Raw genomic sequence first — 27,283 nt, 5'->3', positions numbered from 1 at the left:
ATTTGCCACATATTGGCCTCATGCATCAAATGATCTAAATCTCCCTGTAAGTCTATATCTTCTTTGATACAGTTAGCCACCCCAAAAAGTTTGTCATTTGCAAACTTCAATATTTTGTTAGTCATTCCAGAGTCAGTATCATTAACATAAATCACAAACATCAGAGGACCCAGCACAGAGCCCTGAGGCACACCACTTGTAACTGTGATCCAGTCAGATCTAACTTCATTTATTATTAATCTCTGCTTTCTACTCTCCAGCCAATTTTCTATTTCTATACAATTTAATAACATTTCTCCCACACCCACAGATTTAAATTTTGTAACAAGTATTTTGTGAGGCATCTTATCAAACGCTTCCTGAAAATCAAGGTAAACAAAATCCACTGTATTTCTTTCATCAACTCTTGTAGTAACATCCTCAAAGAATGTAAGAAAATTTGTTAACTAAGATTTTCCCTTAGTGAAACCATGCTGGCTCTTTGACACTATATCAAACTGCTTTAAGTGACTCTGCAATGCATCTTTACCAACTACTGATGTAAGACTAACTGGCCTATAATTGCCTGAACAATGTTTATCACCTCCTTTAAATATTGGATTAACATTAGCCAACTTCCAATCTTCTAATACTCATCCACTACTCAATGGCGTATAAAAAATATTAGCTAGCAGTTCAGAAATAAAATATTTTAAGTTCCTTTAAAACTCTTGGATTAAAGTTGTCTGGTTCAGGGGATTTATCAATTTTTAGGTTTCTCAACTTTTCTCTTACAATTTCAGAACTTAAAATGATATCTTTTACATCAATATTTTCCACATACATTAAGTTCTCTGGTTGAGACATAATACTTGTGTCTTCCTTCGTAAAATATGCAGAGAATATGTAATTTGATTAGTCTCCCAACTCATAATCTTCTGAGATCAGCTCCCCACTATCATTTTTAAGAAGCCCAATCTCGATCCTGACATTTTGCTTAATCCATAACATACCCAAAGAACTCCTTATTGTTTGAATTAACTCTCTCAGCCAACCCTCTTTCACATACAGTTTTTGCCCTTTTAACTTCCTTTTTAACCAGCTCTCTTGATTTCCTATAGTTCTCCAAGTCCTTATTACTTCCAGCAAGTTTAAATTTCTTGAAGTTATTATATTTATCACCAATATGAACTCTTCAACCCTTACTAAACCATACTGGCTTATTCTGCTCTGTTGCCCTATTTTTTCTGCAGGGAACAATACCCCTGAAATTAAAATCTCCCATAAAAACAACATCTTTTTCAGCTACTATTCTGATCTCATTATACAATCTTTCATTAACTTCTATATTCTGACCTGGTGGTCTATAACAAATCCGAATTACAAGACTTTTCCCTTTATATCCACTAACATTAACTCAAACTGACTCAACCTCAGTGCTATTTTCTTTAATATGCTCTAACTCAACAGAATGCCATTCACTCCTCACATATCAAGCTACTCCTCCCCCTTTTTGCAATACCCTATCTCTAGCAAATAATCTGCAGCCTGGTATTTCAAAAAAAAATTTCTCATCAAAATTGCTCAAATCCAACCAAGTCTCAGTGATACCCATAATATCAAAATCCTAAGTTTCCGCAACTGGTTTGAACTCATCAATTTTATTTCTAATATTCCTAGCATTACAATAGTAACAATTAATCATAGATTTGAAAATACGTTTATGTTTTATGCCTGTTGTACATGTTTTCCTGTCAATTGTATTTCATATTTTACTAATATCATAGCCCTCACCTCTGTCTAGCCCTAGTTTAAATCTACCACTACAGCTGAGTTGATAGCCCTTGCTAACATGCTAGCTCCTGTCTTCTTTAAGTGTAAGCAATCCATTCCAAAAAGATTAACTTTCCCATTAAAATTATCCACATCATTAGTAGACTTATTAATAAAATATTGTTCAGTCATAAATTCTATGTCATACTTTAGAGGTTATGTTATAAGTGTTATAAATAAAAAAAAACAACAGATAAAGACAAACAGTTTATTGAGCAAAAAACAGATGTGAAAAAAAATTACAGTGACACAATACATCAAATTACAATTTCACATTTATGACATATCAGAATGTTGTAATAAAATGCAATACCTTTGTTTACTGTAATTACTTTCAGAATTCTTTCAATTCAATGAAAAAATTATATGGTGATAAATTAAGACAAAAATTTCTTTTTGAGAAATTATGAAGTTTGTATAAGCTCATGATTATGTGAAATCACAGCTTGTATTTTATGTTTTCAAGTCATTAAAAAATCATAATATGCAAATTCTTGAAGTTACATAATTATTTATTTAGTCGGTCTCACAAAACTGACAATCAACATAATGTTAAGGTTCAGCATTGAAATAAACATTTGTAAAAAATAATCAATACTCTCAAAATAGGGATGTGTTCTGGTTAAAATACAATCAGAAGAATAATATCTGCTAGACAAAATCAGTTTTTACATAAGTTTGAGTGTTGTGTTAGATGATTTTCACAATGAATTAATATATTTTAGAACTACTAAAATATCACTAACAAATGATTCCAGAAAATGTTCCAAACAAATACGCCACATGCATAAAGTGTCAAAATACTTATACTGCTTTTAAGAATTCAGTTGTTGTTTTACCATCTTAGGTCATATACTTTCTCATGTTTCTTTTCATGAGCTTTTATTATCAGCTTAAGTGTGTCTATATGAGAGGCAAGATTTAAAACCTCAGTTTCTTCAAAATATTCTGAGCATGATTTATGTCTTAGTATCATACTGACTGATGAATTCATAAACAAATATTTTAGACAATTATACAAGTTATGTGTAACTTTAAAATTTGGAGCATGTCAAGCTCTGAATTTTCCTCTGGGAAAAGTTCCTTATCTTGTAGTATTATTTTTTAATGAAGCAATAGAAGTTGGTACCAATCTGTTACTTCTGCTGCAATAAATTCTTCATATAAATGAAAGTACATTTCATAGTATTTTAACGGGCATAACCATAAGTTAAATTGTATTGAAACTGGATCTGGTGATATGATTTATTTGTGTAAATGTTTTTCTGAATGTTTCTCTTAATAAATTCATAAACATGAGCAAGATTATGTAAATCAAGTATATGATGCTGACTCATACGATTTCTTCATATAAGCTGCACTGTCAGTATCAAATATCATAACTTGTTTAAGCTATATAACACTGGAAGAAACCTCCACTACAACCACTGACATTGTGCTACATTTTCAGTGTCACAGAATACACTATCATACAAATAAGATGTAAATTTTGTTTTAACTGTTTACTACAATAGTTGCTACAAGAAAATTTAGAATACAACATCCATCCACATCAGGTATTTCATCATAAATGACAGCTATACCCTTGATTGCCAAAACCTCTTTTTTTTAGTTGATGTGGCTTTGAAGTGTACTGTAAAAATACTCGTAATACTGGATTTTCATCTGCTGACAGTGGTAGTTTTATCACTGAACAATCTTTTACCCATTCATGGCAAACCTAGAAATATTTATATTAAATTGAGTTATGAATAATTTATTATTATTTATTAATTTTAATTGGTGAGTAATGGAAAAAAATCTACATAATTCATTAACATACTTTTTTAGCTTAAACACAGATATATGCCTATATATTTTAGTCTAACATCAGCTAGTCCTAAATACACAATAATTTGATTTGAGCAATTATATAGCTTTGCATATCAGTAAAACATTTTTCTTATATAACAAACACAAAATCAAATGTTTGATAAAGACTGCTTGAAACTTTAAATCTCAATAATTTTCTGTTAGTACACATGTAATGGACATAGATCTAACTCAAGAAAAACTAGGCCTTGATACAGAAATAGGTCTAGACCTAAATATAAAATATAGATTGAACAAGTTTTTTTTAGTTATATCTATTTTCCTTTTCCTTTATTCTTCAAACCAAATGCAATAGGACAGATATTGACATACCTTTTACACTTTCTTCTGCAGTGACTGTTTTAGTGCTTATTGTTTTGAATGTTGAATGTAATGTCTTCTCCATTGTATTTGGCAACTTCATCTGTCTTTCAACTGCTCTGCAAGTGGGCTTCAACAGCAAAAATGTTACAATAACAGCAACACAACTTGCCCAAATCTTCATACATATTTTTTACGGTATACATATGTAAGATAAGCAGTAGTGGCACATTTTGTTTCATGTTTTTGCTGTTGTTTTTTTTTCTTTATTGTAAGGCACAGGTTTAAAATACATTTTGACCATAGATGGTGTTTTATAGCAATTAACAGTGCAATTGCCTACCATAATGATGACGTAACTGTGTACCTATGGCACTACAACAAACACGTGCACAACTTTAATTATGGTATGAATATAAAATACAAAGTAAATGAACAAAACTAGTTAAAAACAAAAAGTTAAAACACCTAAACCTAAAATATGCATGAAACTGGTAATTATTGAACTCACTGTTAAACATACAGTATAATGTGCAATATCACAGTGCTGAAGGAAGAACGGTACATGAATGCATAACATATAATAAGTTACTACAAAACGTTTATTAATGCCTTAATAGGATTTAAGTTCTGGCACCTTTTTTACAACCAGTAAAAGAAAAAAAATTAAATATTCTTTGCTACCACACTAATGTAAGTAGATGAGAAATTATCACAACAAAGGCATGTACTTACCGTATACAAAGTTTGTGTTTTTAAGTCTGGCTCCCTTCAATAACAAATGTACTGGCCCTAAAGAGCTAAACAAAAAAACACACACACACACAAGTAAAATAAGTAACTTTTTAAATTTATTTTACAAATAAGTAACTTTACTTCTATAAAACATTTGCCTTACATGAACTAGTGAGGAAAAATTTTATTTTTCAAAAGCAACATCATAAGTAAAAATCAATTAAGATCGCCATTACCATTTCTGGCACACTATGAACCAAACTAGTATTGTAAATATCACTTATATTTTTTGGCAAAAGTGAAAAAATGATTGGTTGAATGATGCTTCAAATGGTTCTAAGCATCAACAGTGCTACTGATGAACAATTTCCACATATCAAAAACTCACTCAGAGTACAACATCTAAAACCAGAACTTGGTTTAAACCAGTCCCTTCTTAACTTTTTCTAAACTAACATCTACTTATATTCTAACATCAGTAAGCCATTTTCATAACCACACAAACTAGCTGTTCTACAAAACATTGAAACATAAAAGAAATACACGGTTATTTGTTGTAACACATAATTTGTCACAGTCAAATCAAAAGGGAGACTAATTTTTAGAAACCATTCAGGACAGTTTTCTTTACCAACTGGTCAGGAAACCAACTAGGATCAATTCTATTTTAGGTTTGTTAGAAAAAATGGTCGAGATGTTGAGGTTGAGAAAAATCTTGGAACAAGTGATCTTTGTTAAATTAAGTTTGATGTTTTACTGCATATGGAAATCAGGAATAATGAGATTTTGGTTAGAAATGTCAAAAGAATCAAATTGTAAAAGGATGCAACAAGAATTATCTGTTGTGAATTGGGCAAGTGGAGATACTAATCAAATGTGGAAAATAGTTAAGAATACATTTTTACATATTCCAAATAGAAATGTTCCTCATGGAAAAAATGGTGGCTGCAAGTAAAAAATCCATGTTGGCTAACAAAGAGTATAAAGGATAAAGTGAAAGTAAAGTATTATAAATTTCAGAAGTTTAAACTGACTACGATGATAAAAGAGGATTAAAAAAGATCAAAAGAGTTGGTCAAATAGGATATTAGGAAATCAAAAAGGGGTATATGAATAAAAGGTTGGCTGAAAATGTAAAAATACATTAAGGGTAAGCAAAATGTTAGGAATGGGTAAATGATCTATGAGGGATGATACAGAAAGGCTCATATATGACGATTATGAGACGGCTGGGTTATTAAATTCTACTTTTTCTTCAATTTCTAATAATGAAAATTCAAGCAATATTCCTCATCCTAAATAGTTGCTAGATAAAAACAATACTGAACAAGATGATTACTTTCATTCTGAGCTTACTTAAAAAAAAAAAAGGAGGAGTTTAAAGAATTATAACACTCTTGGACCAGATAATATTTTCCATGGGATTTTGAAAGAGGTTGAGTATTGGAGATACTTACTTCTATTTTTTGTAAGTTCATGAATAGTGGGTTTGCAATCCCTACAAATTAAAAAACAACTCTCTTCCCTAATAAAAAACTTATACCCTCAAATTCAGCTTGGAATAATATACAGACCTAGCCTCCACATTAAACACTTATTTCAGTACAAAGATCAAGTACCTAAGCTTCTACATTCATGGCTTGTGTATAAATATACGTGTAGTGACTGTAAGGTCACATGCATTGGCAAAACAAAATGGCACTTAGAAACTAGAGTCTGTGAACATTTAGGAGTATCTAACAGAACCAACTGTCCACTACTTAAACCCATTTGTTCACATTCTGAAACCACAGGTCACAATATTTCATTTAATGATTTCTCAGTTACTCTCATTACCACAGGATCTTCAGACCTTTAACTCTACATTAAAGAATGTCTGCTCATAGCTAAAGACTACCGACTCTTAACAACTCACATTTGCTGCTTCTCTTAATAACTAAGTAAACCAGTGATTATGTTATCATATTATAATTTCAGTTATAATTATTTTTGTAACACAATTTTCAGTTTACGCTGAAGATAGAATAAGTTATTCCGAAATATTCAAATCTTGTAAATAAAATGCTTTATGTTTTATCAATCATCTACATCTTCATTATTAGACTTCGTTTTCCCCATCATGAATCCATTGATAGTGGGAAAGTTCCATAAGATTGGAAGTTGGCTAATGTTATTCCTCCTTTCAAAGAAGGTAATAAAATTGCTCCACTAATTAAAGGCCCATTACTCTTACATCAGTGATGGGAAAGGATTTTGAAAGTCTTATAAAAGATTCTTTGCAAAGTCATTTAATGAAAGTATAAAATTCTGTTGGGTAGCCAACATGGTTTCACTAGGGGAAAATATTGCTTTCATAACCTTTTCGAGGGCACGGGTGTGAATTTGGTATATCTGGATTTTCAGTAAACATTTGGCAAGGTGCCACATAAAAATTTTGTTAAAAAATTATATCTATAGGTGTGGGGGATAAGTTGGCTCACTGCATAGAAAAGTGGTCAATAAAGTATTTAAATTTGCTGATAATATTATAGTTTTCAGTGTTGCCAGCTGTGAGGATGCTGCTGCTGCTTTACAAGAGTATTTAGATAAGTTGGGTGATAAAATTGCATACAGCTTTTAATTATAATAAATGCAAGATAAAGCACATGGGTTATCATAATTTGAATTATAAGTATAAAATGGTGAGAATAATCTTAACAGTGTTAGTATGGAAAAAAGGATCTTGGTGTTCTAGTTGATCAATCTTTTAAACTATCCAAGCAATGTGTCATTGCTAGTAGTACAGCAAATAGGATTTTAGATTGTACCTAACACAAATATTGGATAAAAGTTTAAAGAGGTTATAATTTCATCGTATAGGTCATTGGTTAGAACCACATCTAGAGTAATGTTTTCAGTTGGGCTCCTTACCTTAGTAAGGTCACTGAATTGTTAAAGGATTTAGAGGAAGGCTACTACAATGATACCTGTGATGGAAAGGTTGTCATACAAGAACAAACTAAGATTTATAAAAAAATTTTCTCTTGAAAGAAATAAAGTATTAGAGAGGATCTGATTGAGATAGTTAAGAAGGTTAAGAGAAGTGACAGTGTTGATGCATCATCTTTTTTTCTTATTTGAAGGGTGAGAATAGTTGAACTTAGGGATAAAAGTATAAATTTTGGCAGAACCTGAGCTATTTTTACCCAAGACAATTTTATTTATTTAACAGGGTAGTGGACTAGCAGGTCCTTTGTTGTCCTTAAATTTTTTGTTTATGTTTATATTCCTTTTCTTTTTTTTTTCTACTATTTTTGCAGTCAAAGATTAAGATTACTTAACTTGGTATTCAAATAGATCATTTACCTTATTAAACAACCTAATCCTTCTGTTGAACTTAAAGCCAGCTATAAAAATAACTTATTGATAACTGATAATGTTAAAATTACTTGTTTTTAGCCTAACTATAGCTCAAGTTAAATTTAATCCTGAAACATCAATATTTTTAACTCATGCAAATAAAATTTATGTTAGGAAGAAGATAATCACATTATTTTACAACCTGAGCTACATCTGGATCAGGTTTGTAAGTGAATGTGAGTATGGTTTAAATGGAAAAGCTGGCAAAGCATTAGGCTTATAGCTGGATATGTTAAACTGCCTTTTATACAGCTTTGACATTAATAAACTACAGAATACTAATGACAAAACTCTATACTGCTAGTGAAAGAATGTTTAAGCCATAAATGTTGTATGTCAAAGATTGTACTCATTGTAGTTATAGCAGAACATAATAATCCACAATATATCTCCAAAAATGCTTTAAAAAATTGTGGAATATGAGTAATAGAATAACTGTTTTTTCTCATTTGTTAATAAAATAAAATATAATGAAAGTAATATATATGTTCAATTCCTTTTAACTACTTTACCATGTACTAATAAGGAAAACAAGTTTTAACACAGGGTTTTCATTACCTTCTGTTATTTTAGAGAACTTTTATGTCTTTCTGTAATCCCAAATAAAAAAAAATTATACAAATCAAAATCTAAACCTAACTTTCCTGACAATGGATTATGTTTAAATGTTACAATATATAATTTAGGGACAGCACCTTTCATATTTTCATATAAATGAATATTAAAGGTGTTGTTTAGTGTTACTCAGTTGTACCTGGCAGGTAAGGAACAACTGAATGAGTCTAAGTATTGGGTTATAGAAATCATGTAATACACCTATTTCTATACTACTTTTTCTGTTCATTTGTTTGTTGGAGTGTGTGAAAAGCTATACAAGAGGTATCTGAAGTAACTGATTGTAATTTTGAAGTAACAGGCTAGGGAGAAGCTATCCAACAACACCCATTACTAGTTCTTATTAAACCAAATAATGAGATTTGGTTGTCATTCTTATAATGTAACCATAGCATCAAAATATATGGAGATATTTTTGATGTTTTTTGTTGCTAATGGGACAGAACCATAGAACCTCAGCTCCACAGTCTGGCAACTAACTGCTGGGCCACAATCAGCCACTTTCTATTTACATACAAGATCCAAATTCAGTAACTACAATTATTATCACAAATCTTAAAATTAGCCGGATTATTTCATCAGGCCTGTCATCATGAAAAGGTAAACCACCAAGCTCTTTTCATAAAAAATACAAACATGTTGCATTTTCTGCTAAAATGCATCCTGAAATAGATAGCAATAAGTTTAAAATAAAGCAGATATAATAAGTAAAAGTTTAGAAAAATTATAGCCATGACATAAATTACTCTATAAACATTTCATTTTTTACATATCTAACAATTTTCATTCCACCAAAAACACTCAGCAGAAACAATATTTAGAAAAACTCACCCAATACTAGTTTCTTGTATATTTTTGTAGCATGTCATTCTTCCAATAAATGTATAAAGGTTTGCTGTTGGTTCTTCACACTCAATGGAAGCACAAAAGCTGCTGAAACTCTCTGCTGTCTGGTAATCTCGAGTTTCTGGAAGGCACTCATGAACCTAGATTGAAAAAAAACAAAAAATTCCTACAACAGTTAAAAACCTAAATCCATTAGATATCATGCAATCATTACACAATCTATAGAAATATATTTAATAAATTTTAGAAAAAATGTCATGCAACAAGAAAAACAGATTTCATCAATCAAAAAATAATGCCATGTTAGCAGAAAGTTACTCTACTAAAGTTCTGTTTTGAAAAAATCAAATATTTATTTAAAATAAATTACTTCTTCATATCTATAGATCATTTGATTTTTAGAATACAGCATCACTAAGGTTCTTCCATTTTAGGACATACTTCAAATTATGAATACCAACAGCATGAAGCAAAAATTAACACTAGCCTTTTCAACTAACAAAACCTTGATTCTTCACAAGTAAGTTTAACCATAAAATGAGCTTCTCACAATTTTTTCACTTATTAATTAGGATGGAATGACAAAGTTACTTGTGTGAAAGATTAACACACATCACTGGCTGCTCGATGTTTATAAACTTTAGATTGTGACACTCATGAATACTCCTTACACATCAATGTAACATTAACATTCTGGTAATTAGACATGTAAGTTAGGTCAGCACTAAGAAATGTATGTGCACCCAGAAAAAGAAAAAATTACCAAATTACAAATGCAGTTGAATACAAATATAATTAAGTTAAATAACAATAGATGTTATTACACTACAGTACATACCCATACTTCAAACAAGATTTTAATAGAATAAAACAGAGAACACATTTCCTTTGATTACAAGAACCCCTTTCTGATCAATCGGTAAATTGTTAAGTTTAAAAACAGTATATATTAAGTGTACCTTTTTACTTTATGCTTCCCACCTTTATGTTGAAGCAATTTTCTCTATTTTCAATCATTCTATGTTTCTTTGTTTACATAAACATCTATGGAAAATAAAACCTTACAAGTGACAGAAAAATAGTTTAACAACCACATTTACTTTGAGATTGGTTTCTCCATCAAGGTTAGCTGTTGTGATGTAACAAACTCCCTCTGTATTGCTAGAAGATAGCATTACAAGATCACAAGGAAACTCCTCATCAGATTTCACCTTAACAATATCTCCTACCTAATTAAAGACACATATTCATTTGAATACATCATGAAAATGTCACTACAAAGTCAAACGAAAAATTGCTGTTCTGATTTGAATGAATTTTGATACTTTTTATCAATACAAAATGAAAGCCACCAAAAATCAAATTATGCCTAGAATGGTATTCATGTTAAAATGTTATTTTCATGGTTACATATATAGTTCGACTTTACCAAAATATTTATAAATTTAAATGAAAGGCCCATTTTGCTTTTTGAGCATCTCCTTTTGCTCGCTTTGGTCATATTGTCATGTTACTTGTAAATTTCTGATTCACTGTAAACAGTATTTGATTTTTAGATTTTACAGTTATAACATAAACACAGCTAAAAGGAATTATTATTGTAAGTAACATGTTAGCAGGTAACATTTTTACTAATGTGTGTCTGTTCTTTAAAACTGAAATTGACATCAATTTTAACATACTGTAAGAGTACAGTTATAGTTCACACACAATTTCAACATACTGTAAGACTACATTTACAGTTTACACACACAATTTTAACATGCTGTAAAGGTACATTTAAAGTATAAACACACAGTATCAATATGCTGTAGGGGCATGTTAATAGTTTTCCTCACAGTTTCTTTATAGTTTACACACACAATTTGAATATGCTGTAGAAGTATGTTAATAGTTTACTCCATAACTTTAATATGCTGCAAAAGTGTGTTTTTAGTTTACACACACAATTTCAACCTGATATAAGGGTAAGTTTATAGCTTACACACACAATTTGAATATGCTGTAGAAGTATGTTAATAGTTTACTCCATAACTTTAATATGCTGCAAAAGTGTGTTTTTAGTTTACACACACAATTTCAACCTGCTATAAGGGTAAGTTTATAGCTTACACACACAATTTCAACCTGCTATAAGGGTAAGTTTATAGCTTACACACACAATTTCAACCTGCTATAAGGGTAAGTTTATAGTTTACATACACAATATGAACATGCTGTAGGAATATGTTTATAGTTTATGCAGACAATTTCAGTATGTTGTAGTACTTTAGGAGCATGTTTTTAGTTTACACCAACAACTTCATCATGCTATAGGACCATGTTTATAGGTTACAAACACTAGTTTAGTTCTTTGCTTTGTTACTTCATACAGTGCCATCTTAAAGCATGTGCTGTAGCCCAGGCCCCCCCCCCCCATCCAAAATATAATTAATTCAAGTGATGTGCTAAACTGTGTTTGTTTCCACTGTCCGAGCCAAATTCTCAGGAAGATGATTAATTTCTGCATTTTGTATTTATACTGAGATATAAGCTATCGTTTTGTAGATTTCTATTATACCCAATAAAACCTCATGTTTTTACATCTTAACCACTGCTGAAATTGCATATTTTTTAATGTTTCTGTAACCTGACTTAGGTAATATCAGTTAGCAGCCACACATTTGCCATTTTCTCCACTCTTTTATAATATTCATTTCATTCCATATTCATTTTTTGCTTGTAAAATTTTATCTTTTATGAAATATAATTATTTCTGTGGTTACCCCAGTATATTGTTAGAATGAATAAGTGGTCCTATCATATTGTTACTGAAAAATGAAAATAAGCATTGAAAAAAAACCATCTAAATTACCAAACTAGCAGAAATGTCACCCTCCTTCACACAAATTTAGAAAAAGTGAACATTTTTCTAAAAAAGAATTTTTATGGGAAGTACTGCATGGGAAAAGTGTTCAGATTGTGCTGATATAAACTGTTATGTTTTATATATTAAAAGTGGTACCATTTATTGAAAAAATAAGTTTTTTTGAGAACTCCATTTTTTTCGTACTATATTTACAAATTACATCAATAAAGATGTAATCAAACCCTCATGTACAGTCATGTTGTGAGGAGAGTACTTTTATTTAAAACTGTGTTCTGTGATAAAGAAATAGTTGTTGTATATACCATAGTTACTTTCCTAATTGTCTAAATCTTGAATACCCAAAGTGTATTTTTATGGATTTTTCTTTGTGGTGCCATTCAATAGATAGTGCCACACTGTATTTATTATTTTGGTCACATACATAGATAGATACATATGAACATGCTATGTCCATTATAGTAGGATTGACTTCATTTCTTCAAGTGCAAAATATTGTACAATCAGTCCTGCCATCATCTGCATCTGTGGGCTCAACAAGTTTTATCCCCAGTGAAAAAGATAATGATGACAACATTACTGCTTCATTATCTGTTGAAGGTGCAGATCATTATCAACACAAGGTAATGTCAGAAGCACCACAGTTGACAACAAGAGCTTCTACTAAAACAAATCCATTAATTCATCTTGCATTATGGCATCCTATTAGTAATGAACTACATTTTTTTTTGGTTAGTAATGGTCCTTCATCATGCCAGAATTATGATTGTGATTTCAAGAATTCCAAATGAATTTACAAAGCCCACAAAAGGTATTTGTCACATTCTTCTTTTAAACACGAATTGCATAATGGCAAATTTGTTCATCAATAATTGTTATTATATTCACTGTCAACTAGTTCAGTCTACTGTTTTGTGTGCAGCTATTTTCTAGCACAAATTCAACTTTTTCTACAACAACAACAGGTTTTGATGATTGGAAGCATGCAGACAGTCGAATTTCTGAACATGAAAGCGGCCCTGAACATCGAAAGTGTAAGCTTATTTACTGCAATCATTAAAAGAAAAGAAACTTGGACAAATGTACTCAGTATTATTGAAACAGCTCAACAAAGAGTGACAAAAGAGTTACTGCTGTTATGAAATTCTTGGCAACAAGAGGTTTGGCATTTCGTGGAAGTAATGAAACCACAGGTTCACAGCACAATGGCAATTATTTTGGAGCATTAAAGTTGCTGAGCAATTTTGGTCCATTCCTCAAAGAGCACATCAAAAAACATGGAAATGCTGGTAAGGGAAATTTAAATGACAGCTATGATCAGATTCAGACAACTCTTGATTCCTTGATCAATGATACTACTCAAACAAGAGACAATACACGTGAAGCTGAAAATCTCAATAAGAAAATGAACAAGTTTGAGGTAGTTTTCTTGACAATTTTATGGAAAGATATTTTTACCCATTTTAATAAAACAAGTAAAATTCTGCAAAAAAAGGATTTAAACTTATCTGTTGCTGTCCATATTCTTCAGTCATTATTACCATTTGAAGAATGAGTGCAAAGCAAAAACAAAATGTGCCAATTGTGACTACAGTGACATTAGTAAACATCAATTCTTTTGAAAAACCTGCTAGTGACACCAGTCTTCAAGGTAGTCTTAAATTCAAGATTGAAACATACTTACCAACCACTGACTCACTGACTTCAAATTTAGAAAAAAGAAATGAAGCACATAAATAAATCAAAAATGATTTTGGATTCTTCCAGAAACTTAATGATCTGGGCTCTCCTGAATCTACTGAGAATTGTGAAAAGCTTGCCTTAATTTATAACATATATTTGGAGAAACAAGAAATTATATCTGAGTACCAGCAATTCAAGCATTACATATCAAAGGAAGAAGTTAAATAATCTTCCAGTATTTATGCAACATTAAAGCGGAACAAACTGGAAGCAACATTCCCTAACATTGAAATTGCTTTAGTTCTATTCCTATCAATGATGGTCATAAATGCAAAGGTGAAAGATATTTTTCAAAGATGAAAGTTATTAAGAATGAGCTCTGCATATGCATGTTTCAACCAAGATTGAATGCTCTCTCCTTAATGTCAATCGAATCAGATATGCTTCATGAACTTGATTTTGATTATATTATTTGTGACTTTGCAAATAAAAAAACAAGAAAGAGACACGTATAAAACTGTAGATAAATGTTTGTCTTCATACTTTGTGGTAGCTAATATATGCAGACACTCAATAAAAACTTTTGAATGTTCAATAAAAATATTGTGATGTTCGTATTTGTATTTTTTAAGTGTGACCTTTGTGCACGTGGCCCCAATTCACACTTTGCCCAGGGCCCTCAATATCCTTAGGACAGCATTGACTTCATACATTTACATGCAAAATCTTATTTACTGTGTTTGTGCAAGCTTAAACATTACCCACAGTCAAGAAACAGAAAAGAAATTTTATGCATATGTAGCACAAACACCAATAATATCTTAGTAAAAATAAGAGAACTTCCTACAACAATTACACACATATACATATAACATTTAATGTAGTTACCTTGATGTCTTGAGACCTAGTCCTGGTTATTTTTCCATTTCTGATAACTCGAACATGCATGTGATTCACTATACGATCAGCTTTGTGTCTCAACCAATCTTCATAACCTTGTTTAACAGCAGTAATAGTAACCACAAATATGAGTGGAGCTAGACTGGTAAGTGGGCTGACAGGACTATTTATACTTAGCTGTAAAAGAAACAAAAGGTAAATTATTAGAATTTAGTTGGAAACAGACTAAGCAGAGATACACACTTTAATGTAGAAGTGGTATCTTCTATATGGTTAAATACTTGGCAGATATAACTATACCTAGTGAGTCAAACACTGCCCTCTTCAACAAATTGTATATTTTTTAAATCACTACGCCCATTTACTTTAAAAAGTATGAGTGTGAAGTCTGTAAAGACACTTCATTAAAATGACTTTAGCATTTTAGAACATAAAGAACATCCAAGTGACAACCTGCTCACTCAATGTCTAAACAAGAAATACCAACCACTTAAACAACGTAACATTTTGCACCCACTTATGCACACCTATCCAGGAAATAATAAAAAAAAAACAGCACACACCAAATAATTTGACAAAGAACAAATTTGGCTCAATTTTCTCAAGACTCTTTATTCCTAAAATTGGAATTATCATTACCAATTCTGAATATCTAAAAGTAAATGGAAGGGAAGAAAGAGATTTTGCAATCACCTCACAAACTTAAATAGCAGAACTGAATCACTTTTAGTTTTATTCTATAACAAAATAAGTACAACTGTATTAAATTCATTTTATACTCCAAAAAAATGAAATAAAGTGTCATTTCTTGTGGTTCTGTACATTTTTTCCAAAAGACCAGTATTGTTTTAAAAATAAAACCCAAACTAAAAATAATTCTCCAAATGAGATAAAATTAGTCTTACAAAAAGTAACAGCAACATTCTTAATATTCCTATCAATAAAAATAACTAATTTTAAGAGGCAAGAGTGAAAGACAGAATATTTATGCTATACTACCAAATATTCTAACACTACAATATTAAAAACAACACACACATGTGTATACATATAAATATAAATTTTATGGAGCTTTATGTCTGTTTTTTTAGTAATTTAAAACTGTATTTTAACTTTTATTTCAACTTCTATTAACTCTCTCTCCATGGGTATCTTTTTCTGAGCATGTCACAAGGTTTTAGTCAGTTACATTCAAAATTTAAATAAAACTACTTTCATTTCATGGCATACCAATAAGTATAGAATAGAAATATAGCTAATAATCCATATTTTAATAGTATATAAGTTGTAAGTTTGTCATTTTATAAGGCAATATTAAAAAAAAAACCTTAATTTCCCATCTCTAGGCATCCCCTCTTCTCTAATTTATTTACCAACACTCCAAGAAGTATAAAATTTAACATAAATTACTTAATGCTGTCATCACTCAGGTAAAGCATAATTGTTATAGCCTTCAATCTTATTTGCTTAAAGAGCTATGAAATAGACAATTAGACCCTTCTTCCCATGCCCACCTGTCACATCCTCTTCTTCAGAAATTGCCAACAGTTCGCACTGACACTCAATAGTACATAATGTATAACCAACAGAAAGCCAAGGTTTTACTCTTTCAAATTACTTATTATATTGCATTGTTTTTTGTACATATAATTGTCAATTTTGCTTTCAGTTCAAGCTTTATTCCCAAGTGAAACACATCAAGAAGTTTAGATGAGTTTTTAAGTTATCTTGTCACATAGTTTGAAAGCTAGAAAAATTGTGATAATTATGGGACATTGTCTGCTTTTTACATATTATTATTCTGTGTTCTTTGGTGCTTCATTTAATTAAATAAAAATTATTTAGTGCAGTACTATCATTAATATAAAAAGTAGGGTTAAGTGTCATTGACAGCTGACAGCAACAAAAAAGAAGACCCATATAAGTACTTTATTTCTTGTTTTTCATGTATAATCTTTATTTATTTATTTATTATAAATGTAATTAAAATGTAAAAACAGGAAACCTATTAGGTTAGATTGTGTAAAATAAATAATAAAAATAACAGTGTAATAAAAAATGTTCACAAGATACACTCACGAGTAATGCAATTTGTTAGCATTATGTGAGCTGTATGCAGATAAAACAATAAAATTTAAATATAAATAAATGTATATTATTACGAGTTTAAAGCTATTTAACATAAGCAAATGTAGTTTCACATTGCAAGTTGAAGCCATTCTAAAAAGAAAAAAATGGATCATTTAGATATATTTAAATTTTGTTTTGGTGGTTACAAGGTTGGTCAATTTGACCAACCTTATATAGAGTTAGGGTAGAGAAAATAACAGATAAAATAGAAAATTTTACTAAAAACAGTTTGAAATTTTCTTAGGTGGTTTTAGAGATTACATAAATGAAAACTGAGATTTTTGAGACAAAGAAAAGCATTTTTAATCTTAATGAGGAAATCACTTTGCACCCAGGCTAGTAAAAAAAGGCTATATATATCCCTGGACAAATCTTTAGCACAAATACTTTATTAAAAAATCAGATTTTTCGTGTACAAAAGAGTTGTAATGTTTACTAAATGTTTGCCAAAGAAGATACAAATACTGTGTTGAAAGTTACTGTATGGAAACTATAACAAGTACGAAATGGTTACAAGGTCGATCGATGCAACCGACCTCATAGCTGGAGAGTTAAAACATAATAAATGACCTTCAAATCATGAAAGTGTATATCTCATCATTACAGTACAGATGTATATAAGTGGACAGACATATATATATATAGATAGATACACTTATATTACACAAAAAATGTTAATTCACTTACTTGAATAACTGCAATACACAGGAAATAGAAGTTAGCTATTCTTCGAAACTGCTCATAAAGATTCTTTGGAATGAAGTTCCATATTGTGTACTTAAAAAGTAAAAAAAATCAAATCAATTAAGATTGATAATTACAACCAAAAACAAGTAAATGTCAACTATTAAAAATTTTTTGTAATAAGTTCTAGGGGTAATAAATTTCTTTACAAATATAATAACAAATTTCATGTTTTCCAAATGAAGTTTGCTAATAATAACAATTCAAATAAATAGCTTGTGAACTCATAATAAGTAAGTTTTCTTTATAAGTATTGATATGACATATAATCTTAATATATTATCCTTACTCATAAGATGTACATATTATTTACAAATTGTGCATATTCTTCAACACACACATATATCAAAACATAACATTTTTCTTCCACATTGCTTTTGTTTACTTCACTTTTTTTTTATTTAATTTCAGTTACAATTTTAGCATTCATCTTCTTTGTACTGAAGATTTGTCAATTAAATAAAACAACATGTAAAAGGACATCTTGATCTGACACACAGCTTTTAACATGAAAACAATACTCTTACATGTATGCATATTACCCACATCATAAGTTTATATCAATATCTGCATCATAAGCTTACATCAATAACCGAGTTCATCAGTGTTTGACACAGACTATATATAAATCTCTAAAACTTTGAACAGTTTACAAACTAAAAAGATATTCCAATATGTTTCGAGGTGTAGAACCAACTTAGCATTTCCAGACCTGAATAATTCACTATGGTAGTATAGCATAGAATATGATAACCTTTCACTGCAATAAAAATTATATATACTGCAAGTTATTTTTTGTTGTTCCTTATAAAGGTGATCAATTAAAACCACAAGCAGCAAATGTTAAAAACTAAAAGCATAATGAATCAGGAAAATTTGACTCTGTTGAAATAGGCTAGGTGCCACACTGCCAATTATAATTTCAGCAACATAGCTGGGATATGTTACCTGTTAAGTGCATAGGTATTTAGTTTCTCCTAATAATATATTTGGCATTAACTTTAAATGAGTCATTTAATTTGCAATGTGTCTTTGTAACAGCTCCTTGAACTCATGACTCCATCTTTTAATTAATGAGACTATTATAAGTGACTTCTTATATTTTTGATGGACTGAAAGAAATAATACAAGTTGTCTTTCCAAATGGATCCATTTGTGTCTAATTTAGAAAAAACAAAACAAATGTTTCCCTAAAAATTGCATAATTTTGAAAAACATTTTTAAGGTTCTATAAGAAACAATCTAAATTATATCCTGAGTTTTGTTCAAAGTCTACAAATGCAGAAAATATTACATAAGAAATTAAATACATATGTCAAAATACAAATGTTATTCTGTGACAGGTCTTCAAATAATACCTTTGAAGTAACTATGGTATTATCAGGAAATCTTTCTTCAACTTCAACTTCATCTTCACTGCCAGGTGGGTGCTTGTGTCCAACATAAACTAATCTAGACTGAGAGAAAGATTTTCGACTCGAGGCTTTCTGGAGTGAGAGAAAAATAAGCTTTAAAATATCTACTAATTATCCCCAGTCAATGCAAGATAAGTAAAATTAAAGAAATATTCAAAACTTACTATTCTAAGCTGTGACTTGTATGATCTACAAAATAAAAACAATATACATATATATATTAGGTTCTTTGTTTCCAATTTCTTTGTAAATATAATATCACTAAGAATAAAAGGCTTATTCCCTTTGTCACTCTGTCGAGAATGCTTTCACACTTCCTTTTTGGTAATGCTCAACAACATACATCGTTGCTTAGAAACAAAACTATCACATGATTGTTATTAGGTCAACTATGGTGCTTATGAATGTTTTTTTAATCTTTATTTTTTTATAACTTTGATGACATAACAGTAAAATAGCTTAATTCAGAAGTTTTAAGACACTGAGTTCTAGCCAAAAGCAAAATAAAATTTACCAAGTGGTGTTTCAGTTAATGAAATCAAATTAGAAAATGAAACCATTGAGAGAGTGAACAATTATAAATACCTTGGACAAACAACCTACTTGAAAATTACAACAAAAGAGGAAATAAGTATTAGAATAAGAGCTGCTTTGGAAAGTACCGAGAGATCTTTCATGATGCTAAACTACCAATAACCCTTAAAACAAGAGTATTCAACCAACATTTCCCAACCTTGACATATGGATGTCAAACTTGGACACTCATAAACAGCTTAACTTAAGATTGCAGACAACACCAAGAGCAATGGAAAGAAAGATGCTAAAGATCAAGCTCCAGGATAAACTTCTGTGCCCAGAGATCAGAAAAAATACCGGGGTAAGAGCCATCTGCAAGTATATTGCAGAATCAAAATGGAAATGGGCCGGATATATCGCTCATTTAAAAATTGGATGGATGAAAAGAACTGCTTAATGGCAGCCCCACAGAGGGAAGAGAACAAGACGTAGACCAGACAAAAGATGGCACAATGACATCTTAGAGAAAGAGGGCATCACATGGCCGAGGAAAGCGGTAGATACACAGACTTGGATGTCTATGGCGGAGGGCTACACCTTTCAGTGGGCAAACACAGCCTAGAATGATGAATGAATGATGCTGTTTCAGCTAAGCCTTACGTTGTATTTATGTATTAAATTATACTACAAATAGACCTACTATTACTACATTATAAAGTTAGTGTTTAAAAAGTTTTAAGTGGTGAATATATGTTAATTAATAAATATTCTTTTGGTATTTTAACACATATTATCTACTTGGCCTTGAAACATAAAGAAAAATAAACATTTATTACTACCAAATATCTTTTATCCTTTGTACAGTTGAAAGAGTTGAAAAGTTGTTTCGGAATGTCTGCACTATGTCCTGACCTGTAACACACTTAAAAGGCTCAAGAGTGCTATTTAAATCTCTTTTGGAGTGCACACATATTTTTGTTCATGACAACATTTCATTTTTTGGCATATTTTTGACTAATTATGTGGTGATTAATGAATTAATTCATGGGATTAATAATGGGATACAAATGTGGGATGAGCAGTCCACATGCTGGCCTGGATGATCTACAAAGGATGATGAAAATGAACAGCCAAGGAAGTTGTGAGGTGCTGGATCTGATGTGAAGAGATACAAAAAAGGTGACAGGAAAAAGGTCAGGGGAAACAGAAGGATTCCAATGAATAAACAATCTGGAATGAGAGCTACAGAAGGGAACCATGCAAGTCACATAACACCATTAAGCCCTGAATGGACACAGCAGGCAATCCAGATCAAAAAAGGAATAGATAGAGGAAATCAAAGGCAAGGAAGTAGGGATAAAGGTGACATTACTCTCACAAGCAGCAGACAATCTTAAGGAGAAAGGAACGGTCAGAAAAACGAACACATAGGTGCTGCAATAAAGGATGCAAGAGACATCAAGGGCAAACATATCCGATCTTCGATATCCACAGGCTAATAGGAGGAGAAAATAGGTTTTCAACAGGAAGTCAATGGTTCAAAAGGAGGAAGGGATAGGGCATGAAGAACAACATTAAGATCCCAATCCGATAAAGATGTATGGTGAGGAGGACAATGGAAATGAAAGGACCAAAACAAATGTGAAATAATAAGAGAAGTAAAAAACACGATGCAAATGGGAAAAACGAAGGGTAGAGGATAATGCCGCTCTATAACCAGCAATGGTTGAAACAGACAGACCATTGTTGAAGAGCTGGGTTAAAAAAATGTGGAGAGGTGAGAGATGGAAGGTGAAGAAGGGATGAACCCACAACAGAGAGACAAGTGGTGAAAAAATACGTTATTTAAGCTAGTATACTGAGATGGAAGAGGGGACAGACCAAGTGAGAAAGAAGGGGATGCTACTCAGGTGGAAAGTCTGGTACCTCATGCAAGGGACTGGACAATAGCCATATGTGAAACCAGAGTGTGAGAATGGACAGATGAAGCACTACCAAATGAGGTTAACAGAAGAGAGATGGGAAGAGAGGAAGAGGTAACAGTGGTGACACCTGGAGAGGTAGAAGTAATGGGAGCCACAGATGAGTATGCCAGAACAGATCCACAAGAAGAACTCAAAACAGAGTGGTTTGGATAACTGAAAGGGAAGAAGACAGGTGGGGGATAGGCATAAATGCAAAGTTCCTTCCAATCCCGACTTAGACCATCTATCACCAAAGCCAAAGGACGTGCAACAGCCGACCAAAACAGAGGAAGTTTGACATTCAAGGGAATGGCAAAAGCATCCAGCTGGGCTTGCCAAACTGAGAGCATAGCCACCTAATTATCTATGGGTCTAGGGACCACTCCATAGGGAGAATCTTGTCAGAATTGGACAAATGATCCATGACAACATTGAGAACAATCAAGATATGACAAGACAGCAAACAAATGTGATGGCTGCAAGCCCAGAACAGTAGGTCCAAAGTGTGAAAATACAGGTACAGGAAGAAATTGCTCCCTTGCTGGGTGATATAAGAGACAACAGTAGAGTTGTTGGAATGGATGGTTACCATTGTACCTTTCATAGCTGGCAGAAAATGATCCATTGCCTGGCAAACATTGAGGAGCTCCAGAAGACTGATATGGAGATTTGACTCGACTAAAGAACAACAGCCCAGAATGGCTTAGACATTGCAATATACCCCCCCCACACACACACACACACATCCCGGCAGAGGCATCTGTAAAAAGGAGTACATCCAGTCATGGAGAAGGACACCAGTCATGATTTTGTCCCTGTTCAACCCCCAGGCAAAATCAGCTTGAAGGGTTATCAGGTAATCCAGAAGATTCATGGTAAGTTTCCACTGATTGTGAAGAACCCATTCAAAAGACCACATGTGAGCATGGTTAAGGGAAATATGGGCCTCTAAGGAAGCCCAAATCCCCAAAAGAGAAAAAACCTCCCGCACAGGGAGGAAATGTGAAGACAGTGCCTTCTGAAACAGAAGCTTCATTGAATGCAGTTGAAGGGGAGAAGGTTGGGCTCAACTGAGACAGGAATTGAAGCACACCCCAAGATGAAGAACGCATTGTGTTGGGGTGAGAACTAATTACTCCACCTTAACTAGCCATCCCAAACAGATTCCCTGAGGACATGTGTGTGGGTGGAAGAATTTAAAAATGATGGAACTAGAAGGAGATAGTCATCCATGTACTGGTGGAAACAAAGCCCATGTGAATGGAGAAAAGGCAAAGGACTTGCCCACTCAACAAAAAATATAGGGCTTAAGTGAGCCCAAATGGAAAGAGTTCAGAACTGATATACACATTTTTCGTAGACAAAGCAAAGATAATAATGGGATGATAAGGCAATGGGGATGTAAAAGTAAGCATAGGACAAGTCAATATTCGTCATCCAAAGACCAGGATCAAAGAGACAGGTTGGACTCTATAATGAACTGAATAACCTCCATATAATGATTCAAGCTGGAGAGGTCAATAACAGGACTCCAATCCCTGGGTTTTTTTTGGGAACTACAAAGAGACAAGAATAGAAATATGGTAGAACAGGAAGTACTACTTCTATAGAGCCCTTGAGGAGAAGTTCCTGAACTGTCAAGGCATAGAAAGATGCTGTTGGAGACTGGATCCTGATGGAAAGGGAAGGAAATGGGAAAAGGCAATAAGGGAGGATGGGAGAGGAAGTGAATGGTGAGTCTGTCCGATAAGACCCAAAGAACCCAAGTATCTATGTAAACATTCCCATATCCTTGTAAAACAAAGCAATCTGGCCCCAAAGGGAACTGACTCCATGGGACAGTGACCAATAGCATGTCATGACAAAGCAACCCATCAGAAGGAAACATGCAAGGGAGAGGAAGGAGGGGGACTAGATACAGGGACTAGAGCTGGGAAGGGTTGAGACAAATATGTGGATAGCAATTTATGTAAACATGTAGATTTCACTCTGGACTAGAATGAGTTGGGAAGATTACCAAGAACTGTTTATCACAGAAATGTAGCCATGCACAGGTCATACAAAAAAATAGTGGAAATATACACAGGAGTGAATAGAACATCCCTATCCAAAAAGTCCTAACAACAAAGGAACCATGCTTTGAGATAAAGGAGGGAAGAGAATAGGCATAACAATGTGGAGAGAAGGAGGATATAAGCATCTGCCAAAAACCCCCAGGGGAATGACAGAAAGCCTCAGATAAAAGGTGAATAAAAAAAAGGGTAACGTAGGAAAGTGTTTAGGGTTAGCCAAAGAACTGTGTCTGAGTAAAGTGGATAGAGGTATTGGGGTCCGATCCAGAACGGGGAGGAGCGAATCCGACTGTTGATTGTCATGAAAGTCATTCTTTGAACGACGGTCCACCACCCCAGCATCTAGAAACTGGTAAGTGGCAAGGGTCTCTCATGCTTCACTTAAAGAAGAGGAGTGGGGAGAATTCATGTTGGGGAAGTCCAGAGAAGTGCTTGGATCTCAATCAAATCATCAGCTGGAAACGTCTTTTACTGGAGACAGTGCATCGGTTGATCACAAAGCAAGCAAATGTGATCCAAAGAAGTGGACAGTCATTCCCTGGTGCAAGTTTTCTCTAAGATATTTCATGGAAATTGTATGGTTTGAGTTAGACAAGTGAATAAAATTTAACACCACAATGACACCTCTAGCAGAACACCCCATCTCCAAGTGGACAGTGGAAGAGCCAAGGTGGATGGGTTGAGCACTTTCCCTTACTGCTGGCCTGATGCAGATTCTGGGAAATAAGCATACCCTGGGAGGCAACACCAAACACCTTGTAGAATCTATGAAAAGAGAGGCATACCCAACTGACAGTAAATGTAACAAAAGCAGATGGTGAAGAGATGGAGATGGAAAGAACCCTGTTAGAGCAATAGAGGCAAACCATCGAGTTCAGAGCATCCCTGGGCATATGACTAGATTACAAGATGAACCTGATTGGAAAAAAAAATAGCAGGTCCAATGTATGGAAGCAAAGAGTCCTGATATGTGTACCCCTTTGACAGTTGAAATAAACAACACTCATGAAATAGATGGAATGATTCCTGACTAACTGATCCATGAGAATAGGAAGGAAATGGGAAAATGCCCTATGGACCATGAAAAGGTATTGGCACAAATGAGCAACCAAAATAAAAATGAGAAGAGAGTAAAGTAGGCATAAAATCAAGGACAACAGATCCTGAGAAGGCCACCACCAGTTCAGCAACTACTACTGAATGAGACACATATAAGTATGGCCCATAAGAATAATTGGTAGAAAATAAGGCAGAAGTTCCAAAAGTAAAAGAACTTTGTGTGCAGGGTGAAAAGGAAAAAAACAAACTGAAGGGACAATATAGTCTATCACTTGTAAGTGAAGTGGTGAAGGCTGAGATGAGAACAGAAAAACACACCTGGGTGTATTAAATGTAGGGTTGGCATTAGAAAAGGCTTGGAAGGTGAGAAAAGCCAGCCCAGCCAAGCAGACACCTGCAGAAGAATGCAAGTGTGAGAGAAGGGGGCAAGGAGAATCCAATTATCCATGTAAAATAGGAAGTCCAGTTCGAAACTGAGAATAAGTTGGGCAAATTTCCCTATGAATCAAGGAAAGAATGAAAGAGCAGATGCAAAAACCAAAAAGAAGATTATAGTACTGGAAGACCCAATCCCTATAAACAAAACAAAAAAAAATGTTTGGAGAACATGATGACAGGAGGTGTAAAAAGGTGTCCAAATTGTCAGCCATGGTCATCCACAGTCCAAGGAGAGAAAATATACCCCCCTCTCCCATAAAGGACTGAGAGAAGATAAGAAACCAGTAGAAAGATGACTGGTTAAAAACTGGACATGGAACCCGGTCATCTTGGGAACATAAAAAACAAGAGTAAACCCAGATGTAAGATTATATACCCACTCTATGTCATTGTCGGCCAAGAAATCTGAGACCACATCGTTAAGACATTGAAAACAAAGGGGAAGAGAAGAAGGAGAAAAGGAAACAGAAAGACAAAAGGGAAAAGAAGAGGAGAAGTGAAGTGGAGACACAGGCTGCAGGTAAGAGCCTAAATAATCTATCTTATGGACAAAAATGGAAGTCGAAGAATGGCAAAGAAAGACAGATGGGCCCCCACACAGCCATAACTGACAGGGCAGTTGCCAACAAGATGAGCAACAATCCTGACACTGGGCAGTGAGAGGTCAGGAAGTAGAAGGCCAGGAAGATAGAAAGCAGATTTAGCAGGCCTAAGAACAGATGCAACATCAAGGATGAGAAAGACAAGAAACCAAAGTACACAATGAGGACTGATGTCAGACCACAATAGTTTGGTTCTCCAGTGGGTCAAAAACACCACCACAGATTTCTGGACAAAGAAATGTAGCCTGAGTCAGATTACAGATATCAGTGTGAGAGAAACATGCACTTGGTATGAGAGCAACTCATCCCAACAGCAGATGAACCAAGAAAGGAGGCATAGATAAGAAGAATTACAGGTCAACACAGAGCAAAAAAAAAGAACAAACCACTGCAGAAAATACTCCCCTGGAGCACACTGAGATGCCTCAGTTAGAAGGTAGAAAGAGGTAATGTAAGAGAATGGTAAGAAAAACAAAAGTACAAAAGGTGGGCACAATAAATGAAAACAGAAGTTAAGGGGTTCACTCCCCAAACAGGGAGTAGTGAGTACAAAATGAGAATCAAAGAATGGTATGAATAACAGACATAAGTCAGGATAAAACAGTCAAGCAGACTAGAAGGACTGCACAGACCCAAAAGGCAGGTGAAAGGGGAAAAAGAAAGAAAATAACATACCTGTGAAATCATATCAAGGAAAAGTGAGGATATTCTTCCATATTGATGATGTAAATAGTAAGTCAAGTAACCATCAACCTGATTACATTGAAACTAGAAAGAATGATTGGTTGAAAAGATAGGAGTAGGAGGCCTAGTATGCATGAAAGAACCTAAAATAGTGACTGTCATGTTGACCACAGACAGTGAGACCTAGATGTCACAGACTCTGGTGGAGGGCTATTGTTGAATGTTGGCATCATCATGCACTAGTGAAGTTCATGTTAAACACATGAATTTAGGTGGGAGTTAGCCCAGAGCTAGTGGTATGCAAATCTCTTAAAAAAACAAGGAATACAGCAATTTGGTGTGAGGAGGCGAGGTATCTTCTTTGAATTTAGGCTCTAGTTTCTATTATAAATTTATTCATATACCTGATCTATATGAAAGTGCTATAGACTTAAAATAAGACCCAATACTCAAGCGCTTTCGAATAGTTGACTATTCTTCTTCAGGAGAACAAGAAGAATGGTTAACTATTCAAAAGCGCTCGAGTTTTGGGTCTTATTTTAAGTCCATTACACTTTATATGTGATCCTTTGTGCTAACTCTTTTATCAAAAAAATTATATAGAAGTGCTGATACTGTGGTTACTTTCCAG

General features: G+C 33.1%; 1 protein-coding gene across 2 annotated transcripts in view; it reads right to left on the bottom strand.

The window, feature by feature from the left end:
* LOC106467219 (probable phospholipid-transporting ATPase IF) overlaps positions 1-27,283 on the bottom strand; it is an 82,173-nt gene that overhangs the window by 50,980 nt on the left and 3,910 nt on the right. For both annotated transcript variants that reach the window (XR_002612454.1, XM_013927550.2), the window contains exons 2-7: positions 19,261-19,389; positions 17,846-17,935; positions 15,017-15,205; positions 10,680-10,808; positions 9,565-9,719; positions 4,720-4,784 (exon numbers count right to left, since the gene is read on the bottom strand). Coding sequence is in view for 1 of the 2 variants with exons in the window: in XM_013927550.2 (XP_013783004.1) it covers positions 4,720-4,784; positions 9,565-9,719; positions 10,680-10,808; positions 15,017-15,205; positions 17,846-17,935; positions 19,261-19,389 (757 nt within the window). In the remaining variant the exon portion in view is untranslated. The remainder of the gene's footprint in view (positions 1-4,719; positions 4,785-9,564; positions 9,720-10,679; positions 10,809-15,016; positions 15,206-17,845; positions 17,936-19,260; positions 19,390-27,283) is intronic.

The sequence above is a fragment of the Limulus polyphemus genome, unplaced genomic scaffold (genome assembly GCF_000517525.1).
Source record: "Limulus polyphemus unplaced genomic scaffold, Limulus_polyphemus-2.1.2 Scaffold77, whole genome shotgun sequence".
Taxonomy (NCBI): Eukaryota; Metazoa; Arthropoda; class Merostomata; order Xiphosura; family Limulidae; genus Limulus; species Limulus polyphemus.
Note: the sequence above shows the minus strand (reverse complement) of the source record. Positions and strands in the feature narration are given on the sequence as shown.